Below are 9,712 nucleotides of genomic sequence, written 5' to 3' on the forward strand. Positions count from 1 at the left end.
CAGCATTAAACTAAATTATTATACATTTTGTGGTAATCTGAAATATTAATGAACCCCTGATATTGTTTAGTCAAAATTGTAAAATCTAAATTAACAACAAAATTGAATGATTTTACCATGTTTCCATGAGGTAAACACCTTGTGTAAACACCTTGTGTAAACATGGTAAAATCATTCCCATCTGTTTGTCCTCTCTAGATTCTGTTGAAGAATTTTATGTGAAAAAGAATGCTAAGGTATATTTTAACCACAATACTCAAGAATGAAAACTCATACATTCTAATAGCTTTTTATAATCCTTATATAATTTGATTATCCTTAAAATATTAACTAGATTTCTTATATTAATGACCTTATATTTTGCTTACATTATAGTATTAAATAAATTGCTTATTATCAAGAATGTCTGTGAAAAGTGCTTGTATGGTCTTTTCCAGACTGTGCCTGCCGTTTTCTAAAAGACAGGGCGTGTAGGATGATCCTCTGTAACTTAATTTGGTATGATCAGCAAGCGAAGACTTTTGCTTCCAGAATGGGATAGAAAACAGCTGTATGTTTAACGGTATGGAAGAAACCCATACAAGGAACTCCTATGTCCAACAGAGAGGGATGCACGCCTAGGATCATATAAAATGGGGAGAGAAGCAGACTGGTGTTAGAGCTACACACTGGATGACACGAATAGCGTGTCTCTTCTGTGTACTCTCAGGGATCCCTTTTAATATTCCATTATTATTGCTTGTTTGTATTAGCTTTAATAAATAATTAAAAGACACAAGTCTGGTGACGTTCTTTTTTTGCATCAAACGGACGCGCCACGCTAAGAAGAGAAAGAGGGAGCGCGACAATTCCTGCCAAACACAGCAGAATGCATGACACACCCTGATCTCGATGTTCTCCCTGAAACTAGACACTTGCACTTTCTTTTTAAACACACTATTAAATGGAAAGTTTACACTTTACCATATTTAGAACTGAAATGGGTTTGACAACAGTGAAATTAATTTATGCAGAAATCATGCCGACATTCCCTAGGATATGCTAGGATATGCCTTTCCTGCCTGCCCTAGCTGCTTTTTTCCCCCAAGGGAAGCAGCAACAGCAGAGCCTTCTTAAAGGGTTCTTTCTCTTATATCTGGAAGCTACTTTAAATTTCTCATTAGTAGCCATTACATAGTCCTGTTTTTTTCTCCACATTGGCCTGGATGTTATAAATTTGAATGTTTTGTTCCTCTACAGGCATGAACACAGCTCCATCATGTTTTCCACCTCCTCCTCAGACACCTCCCACCCTGCCACCTCCAGTTGTCTTACTATGAACTGTTAACACTTATCCTGCTTGCTCAGGAGCAAATTGTTGTACTGCCGCATGACGTGCTTGAACAGTGCTGCATGCTGGTCTCTCCACCAGAAGCTTGATACTTCACATGATGCTGCTTTTCTTCCACATTACACTGAGGCGCAGCATGGTTGCCACCAGGTTCCTGTGCTGCTGGCTGATCTTTCTCCTCCAGGAAATGTTTCAGCACAGGCTACACTTCAAAGACCACGGCCTGCAGGTCGAGAGAGGGCATGACATCTTCTTCCTCATGATGAGTGTAAGGTTCATCCTGATGGGTGTAAGGATTATGGAGAGGATGTAACTCGACATATGGAATTCTGGGCTAAGCATTATGGGTTTGGTTCAAAGGGAACAGACTAGTTGAAAGAGTAAAAACAGAGCATAGGAGCGCAGATAAGAAGGTGTGCAAAAACTTTGCTAAACATGTAACGTGGTGGTGCCAACGAGTACACACCGCGTGTAAGAACCAGAGTGAGAGGTGGACCCAAGTGCCGGCTCACGCTGATGGAAAGATGGGCAACGCCTATCATCAGTGTGAGAGAGAGTCGCGAGCACACAGTAGAAAAAACAAAGAACGCGGATAAATCAACGCGAGCACACAGTAAAAAATAAACACAAAACAATGCGGATAAATCAACGCGAGCATAGAGTAAAAAATAAACACAAAACAACGCAGATAAATCAACGCGAGCACACAGTGGAAAATAAACACAAAGCAACGCGGACAATTCAACACATGCAAAACGAAACTTAACCGTAGCAAAACGTGAAAGAAAAAATAATAAAGGCAACGCAAAAGGACGCGGAAAAACTCAACGCATATAACGAAACTGAGGATGCCAGGGGAAGTAGCTGGCCGCAGAAAAATAAAATCTTCCCAAAATAAAGGTAAAACGGATAGGAAGGAAACAGTAGGGGAAAACTAGAGAATGGCTAGAGAGCAGCGCAGGAGATAGAGACTCGAATAAGTGAAAGTAAAGTGAGAGAGAGAGGTGGCGAGACCCCTTGCAAGCGAAAGAGAGAGAGGTGGCGAGACACCTTGCAAGCGAAAGCAACCACTAGAGAAGGCAGGGAAAGGCTGAAAGCGCAACATCATAACCACAACGATACAGCAGTTATTTGTCTCCACAAGCATCCTCAAGAAGCCTATAAAACAGCTGAGATGAATTACTGATGATTATGAGTCGCCCCGACCACTGTGGCCGCAAGGCTTGCTAAAAATAACATTAACAGTAAATGACACCAAAGTGAAGTTTTTAGTTGATAGCCACCCATTCAGTTATTAAGAAAAGCCTTTCCTATGTAAATTAAATAACACCTAATTTGAACACAATTTTTTGATTTCAACTAAATGTCTATTAAATTTAATGGGTCAAGATTTAATGTGTAAATTGGTATGTAATATCAGTAGCAGGCCTGAAGGGTTTGTGGATTGGGATGTCAGGAAAACTAGACCCCGTGGCAGCCGGGCTGCCTAAGCGTGTGTGCGCTATAAATCAAATTAAATCAAATCAAATATATTTATATAGCGCTTTTCACAACACATGTTGTCACAAAGTGCTTAGCAACTGCAGAAAAGGCACTGGTAGCATCCAGAGACATAGTGGGGTACGCCCAGTGGGGTACACCCAGTCACTCTAATCTTACCACTTTTTTCAATAACAAGTAATATAACAAGTTACTATTTCCAGTCCAGTAATCAGATGAAAGTTACTTATCAAAGTAACTGTGCATTACTATTTTTATTTTCCTTAGTAAAAATATATATTTTTGCTTTCTTCTTGGCTCAGTTATACTTTTGCGTCTTACCGTAGCGCTCGACTCTGCATGCTGCGCACGAACCTGTGAAAGCGTGAGCACGTGCACGCCATTCTTTGCAGTGTTCTCCGTAATGATATGTGGTAGTGTAAAGAAATACGCCTCAAAACAGGGGAAGTAACATTTACCTGACATTTTTTTATGTTGCATTGTGCTGGAAGTTTGGCTATAGCCTACTTAAAAATGCTTGAAATTGTAATGGTATTTCGTTTCACAACAAATAGCTGTCTGACTGAATAGTTCACTTGTATTACGAATGGGATTTATGTTAAGATGAAGCTCGAATTAGACTAAATAGTGATCAGAGATTGCTACGGTTTGCAGGAGTATATTTATATTATCTATGTTGATAACCAGCGTTAAGATTAAATCTAGGGTATGATTTCGATAATGTGTAGGTCCTACTACATTTTGTATAATGCCGACAAAGCTCAATATAGAAGTAAATTTCCCTTGTAAATGCCCTTGTCAGTGGATCCCAGTACCTGCCTCACCTCATCCCTGAATTCAACACCACAGTCCTCATCCTTTAACTTCCACCACCTGATCTTAGGTTCCGCTCTCACTCTCTTCCTCTTCATCACCTCCAAAACCATCCTACATATCACCATCCTATGCTGTTTAGCTACACTCTCCCCTGGTAACACCTTGCAATCACTAACCTCTTTCAGGTTTCTTCTCCTACAGAGGATATAGTCGACCTGTGTGCATCTTCCCCCACTCTTATATGTTACCTTGTGCTCTTCCTTTTTCTTAAAATAAGTGTTAATTACAGTGTAGGTACCATGCTAAACCAGCAGGTGGCAGTACCACTGGCAACACATTGAACAAGCTTGCTTTGACGGAAGTAAGGGTGTGTCTACAGTTCAGGTGTTTAAATACCCTGAACAGCCATTCATCTCTCTCTCTCTGGTTTGACCGACACATAGGTTAGGCCTATTAAAGAGAGGCTCCGCCACTCCTCTCTCTCCAGTTTTCTTTACTGAGAGCACGCAAACTTTGATACGACTAACAGCAAACAGCTGAATGTCGTATTACCTCATTAACGAGCCCGAGTTACACCAACCAACCGATCAACGTTACCGTGACGACAGATTCACCGATTTGCTTCAATCAAGCTTGCTAACGCGGCCACACGGACTGAAACAAAGGCGATCAACTCCCTGTTGTTAAACCGTGAACGAGACTCGCGTTCCTGGACGATTCCCCAGCACACCTGGACGACGTCGTTTAATCAACGAGGAGCCTGCGGTGGAAATTCCCTCCTAATTCCAGGAGAATTCAGGGAGGACGACAAAACCCCAAATCCTCAACACGTGAGACTCTTACCGCTGGGCATAGTTCATCAAAGGGCATATTTATTTGAACTACAGAGTTAACTAAGTTTTTTTGTTAATACATTCTGAATGTTTGTGTTTAACTTTATTTTCATAAACTTCGTTAAGATTTGTACACACAAGTTCTCCACCTGGCATGCAATCTCCATGTTTTATCTTCTGAATATTTGACAACTTGTAGTTCCCATTCTCATACACACTACATTAATTTTTAGTTAGTAAGCCAGCGCCATTACTCTTTGTTCTGACCACGTTGGAATAAACCAGCTGAGCTCATTAACATAGTCGCGCTGCTCTACTGTTTAAAGTCGGCGCCATTTTAGTTGCTTTGTTCTCCATAGGAGAACTGAGATTACAACTCCGCCTCCTCACACGCGCACAAGCGCGCACACTTACCCTTTTTTTACACACACACACACACACACACACACTAGATGCTGAGTCTTCACTGTAAATATACTGATCCATGTTGATGCTCTTTGTGTTTTAGAATAGTTGGTTTTAAATAAATGTATCATTTATTTTCACCAAATTGTCTGTGTTGATGTCATTCAAAAGTGGTTGTTGCCAAAACCTCCAAAGAATTCATTGTTAAATCCTTCAGATACCAAACCATTCATTACCTTTAGTTGATAACTAAACTTGTGGTTCTGGTATAATTAGAATATGAGACTGATTCTAAAATTAATGAGACTGATTAATAATTAAGGTAAAACAAATTATATCTACTTTAAATGAGTAGTAGGTGAAACCCCTACAACAGCCATCTATATCCTCTTAGCAAAATCTACCACAAATCACCATTTGTCCTTCTGTATTCCTTTCTTTAACACCATATCTACCCAACACCTCCTCATCACCACTGTTACCTCCACTAATGTTAAGCAGCTAACGCTGCTTCCCGCTGACACTTCTGCAGAGTGTTTCTTTCAAATTGTGATTGTTTTTCTAAATTATAATAACCTTTTGCCTTCCTAGACCATTTTTACAGGTAGTTCTTCCACTGACAAGATGGGCAGTTGACTATTAAGAAGAAGAAGATAAGATAAGAAACCTTTTATTGTCATTGCACATGTACAACGAAATTGAGCAGCAATCTTAAGGTGCATGAACATACCGTAATAACAAGACTTTAAACAATTTTCATAATTTAAAGCTTAGAAAAAAACTAAAACTACAATATACAGGTTGATGCATAGTAATATAAGAAATATATGATGACATTATTGCACATATTGAGTTACTGCACATAATGATTTTTTATTGCACATGGAAAACTAATAAATATGTAGAAAGGCAGATATAATAGTAAAGTGCGTGTAGTGCTGTTTTGGTCCAGATATCAGTGTGGGGGGTGGTTGTGTGTGTGTTTAGCTATGTTCAGTTCCCGTACAGCGCTGGGATAAAAGCTGTTTTTTAGTCTGTTTGTCCTTGAAGTGATGGACCTGAAGCATTTTCCTGAGGGCAGCTGCTGGAATAGATGGTGTCCAGGGTGGTAAGTGTCTTTCAGGATGTTAGCTGCCCTACTGAGGCAATGAGAGCTGAACAGTTCCTCCAGACTGGGCAGTGGGCAACTGGTGATCTTTTGGGCTGTGTTGATCACTCTCTGTAGTGCTCTCCTTTCCACTGCTGAGCAGCTGTTGTACCATGTTGAGATGCAGTATGTTAATATACTCTCAATGGCACAGCGATAGTAGGACACCAGCAAGTTCCCCTGAAGTTTGTTTTTTCTGAGGACCCTCAGAAAATAACGTCTCTGCTGTGCCTTCTTGACTGCAGCCATGGTGTTTGTGGACCCGGAGAGATCTTCAGAGATGTGTGTGCCCAGGAATCTGAAGGATGGGACTCTTTCCACAAGGTCCCCATTTATAAGAAGTGGTGTGGGGTCTTGACGTTTCCTCCGGAAGTCTATAATGATTTCTTTTGTTAAGGGACAGATTGTTATCTGCACACCACACAGCCATTCCCTGGACTTCATCCCTGTAGGCGGACTCGTTTCCTTCAGATATAAGTCCCACCATGGTTGTGTCGTCCGCAAACTTGATGATGGTGTTGCTGGCATGGGTAGGGGTGCAGTCATGCATGTAGAGTTCGTAGAGAAGTGGGCTCAATACGCAACCCTGTGGGACTCCAGTGTTGAGTGTTACCCTGGAGGAGTGATGATGTCCTAATTTAACAGACTGAGTGCGGTTTGATAAAAAGTCCTTAATCCAAATGCAGGTGGGGTGGGAAAGTCCAAGGTCTGTTAGTTTGGTCACCAGTCTGCTGGGGATGACCGTATTGAAGGCTGAGCTAAAGTCAATGAAGAGCATCCTCACATAGCTCCCCTGATGTTCCAGATGTGTGAGTGCTGTATGAAGGGCAGGGGTGATGGCATCCTCAGTGGACCTGTTGGCTTTGTACACGAACTGGTGTGGATCAAAGGTGTGTGGGAGGATGGCTCTGATGTGTTGTAGAACCAGTCTCTCAAAGCACTTAATTATGACCGGCGTGAGTGCGACCGGGCGGTAGTCATTTAGCTCGCTGATGATGTTCTTTTTTTGGTAGTGGGATGATGGTAGTGGCTTTCAGGCATGGTGGGATGGTGGATTGAGACAGGGACAGGTTGAAAATTCTGGTGAAGACACCACAGAGCTGATCTGCGCACACTTTCAGCACCCTTCCTGTAACACCATCAGGGCCAGCAGCTTTTCTGGGGTTCACTGCTCTGAGTGTGCGTCTCACCTCGTGCTCCTGTACCATGAGGATGTTGTTAATGGAGACTGAGGGAGGTCTTGTGTTTGTCTCCACTGCTCCCACCTCATAGCGGGTAAAGAAACAGTTTAGTTCCTCTGCCCGTGCAGCATCATCCTCGGCTGCCGTGTAGTTTCTGGGCTTGTGATTGGTGATGTGCTCAATTCCCTGCCACACCTGACGTGGATCGTTGTTTGTGAAGTGGTTCTCAATCTTCCTCCTGTAGTCAGTCTTTGCCTCCTTGATACCTCTCTTCAGGTTGGATCTTGCCGTGCTGTATAAGGCTCTGTCTCCACACCTGAAGGCGATGTTTCGCTCTCTGAGGAGAACTCTGACCTTTTTTGTCATCCATGGTTTTTGATTTGGGTAAACCCTGATGTTCTTGTCCACTGTTACATTGTCCACACAGTTCTTGATGTAACAGAGTACGGTTGATGTGTACTCTTCCAGATCCTGATTCTCAAAAATGTCCCAATTGGTTCTTTCAAAGCAGTCCTGTAGCTGTGATGAAGCTCCTTCAGGCCATATCTGGACAGTTTTTGTAGTTGGTTGAGATTTCCTTTTGAGGGGGGTGTATGCCAGAATTAAAAATACAGAGCAGTGATCTGATTGGCCCAGGTGTGGAAGTAATTTTGTTTTAAAACTGTTCTTAATGTTTGAATATGCTTTATCCAGTGTGTTATTCCCTCTGGTAGCACATTTGATGTGCTGATGAAATTTTGGGAGGACTTTATTTAAATCAACATGATTAAAGTCACCTGCTATAATGTGAGCCGCTTCAGGGTAGCTGTTTTGTTGTGCATTGATAGCACTAAGTAGGTAGCCTAGCGCTGTGTTAGCATTAGTGTCGGGAGGAATGTAAACGGCTGTTACTAAGACAATGGTGAACTCGCGAGGACGGTCATGTACTCCAAATCAGAGGAACAGTGTGTCTCCGTGATTTTGGCATTGGTACACCAGTTGTTGTATGTATAGATGCATAGTCCTCCTCCTTTTGTTTTCCCGGAATCTTTGTTTCTGTCCCAACAAAACGCGGTGCGGCCTGCTAGCTCAATTGCTACATCCAGGACAAGCGAGTGTAACCACGTCTCTGTAATCACCAAAACACAGCAATCCTCAATTAATCAGGGTTGCCAACTTTTGACGTTCGCTTGGAGTGAGATTTTAACCTGGAGCCGGTGGCGAGTGTATTTTGTTGAGCGGGGGGGGGGGGGGGGGGGGGGGGGTGGCGAACGTAAAATGGACACAGATTCAGTGTTATATCGCCGGTGGATGGCGCCGGAGCTAGCGAACTAGTAACGTATTGAATCATATATGTGGATCTGAGGTAAATAAACTGGATATTTTTTTTCTGCGTGAGATATCGGAAGTGTGGCGTGAGAGCGTGTGAAAACGGTCAAATGCGTGTGTCTCACGCTCAATGCGTGAGAGTTGGCAACCCTGCCGCCTTCTTATCCTGCAGCATAGCCCATAACCTGTTAGTTAGTCGGCAGAGCAGTATTAGGAGCTGCTGACTATCCAGAGTCGCAATCAGGCCGCAGGCAAACAGGCTAAACCGAACGTCTGTAAGCTGCTTAGAGGCATCACCAAGTTCCCACAGAATTGAGACTGTTTGTGCCCCGGGTTAAACTAAATTATAAGAAAATAGTCTGCCCTAAGACTTTACCTACTATTCAAACCTCACATCTGATTATTACTACCTTTATGACAGATCTGAAAATTGGATTAATCAATATTTGGTCGCTCAATTCTAAAGCAGCTATTGTGAATGAACTTATAACCGACCAGAAAATTGATGTTCTATGTCTAACAGAAACGTGGATTAAATCTGTGTGACGGTCGTGGATGGACCGCACATTTCCTCCATCTTTTCCCTTTTTATTTCACACACACACACACACACACGTATACGCACATGCTCATACGTTTGCTCACATGCTGACGTTGGCGTTCAGTTCCCCAAAGGCGCTGCTGGATGAAAGTGCTGCCCAGAAATGCTATGAGCTAATCGGCAACCGAGAGACTTTTGTCCCGCTATGGACTGCGGCAGAACGAACGAAATATTTAAAATGAAAAGAGGACGCTAGACAAATTGTTTCCAATGCTTGTCTTTTATTGTGCTTACAAAGTTATTGGTGTTTCTTTTAAGTACAAAAAGAGAAAATAACGAGAGTTCATACCACTGTTTGTTCTTCAGGGGCGACGGACTTGCGGGCGGCAAAAAGGGGTCGGCGAGGAACAAAGGCCTGTTTATTTGTTCTGGCCGGAAACGGTCCAGTTCAGCTTGCCGAAATGTCAGGGGGTTGACGGAGATGGGTTGTGGCTGAATGGTCGTTTCTTAAATGTTGGCTGCAATGTTAGATTTGTATTTTCATTCATGTAAATTGTTGTAAATTGTGTGTAATGTTTTACTGATGCATCAGAGTATGTCTAATGTATGTTTGGTCAGGTGAATGTTAAGTGTTCCCCTATTGTGTAGGAA

The 9,712-nt window shown here is 42.4% G+C and overlaps 1 protein-coding gene across 1 annotated transcript; it reads right to left on the reverse strand.

Annotated features, from left to right (window-relative positions):
• Positions 1-1,041: 1,041 nt before the first annotated feature.
• Positions 1,042-6,280, reverse strand: stx19 (syntaxin 19). Its single transcript, XM_076985556.1, is given in 6 exon segments — positions 1,042-1,188; positions 1,190-1,251; positions 1,254-1,399; positions 1,401-1,505; positions 1,507-1,610; positions 5,891-6,280. Coding segments are annotated over 6 exon segments (954 nt in total).
• Between the last annotated feature and the right edge of the window lie 3,432 nt (positions 6,281-9,712).

Source organism: Brachyhypopomus gauderio, unplaced genomic scaffold, assembly GCF_052324685.1.
Source record: "Brachyhypopomus gauderio isolate BG-103 unplaced genomic scaffold, BGAUD_0.2 sc40, whole genome shotgun sequence".
NCBI classification, from domain to species: domain Eukaryota; kingdom Metazoa; phylum Chordata; class Actinopteri; order Gymnotiformes; family Hypopomidae; genus Brachyhypopomus; species Brachyhypopomus gauderio.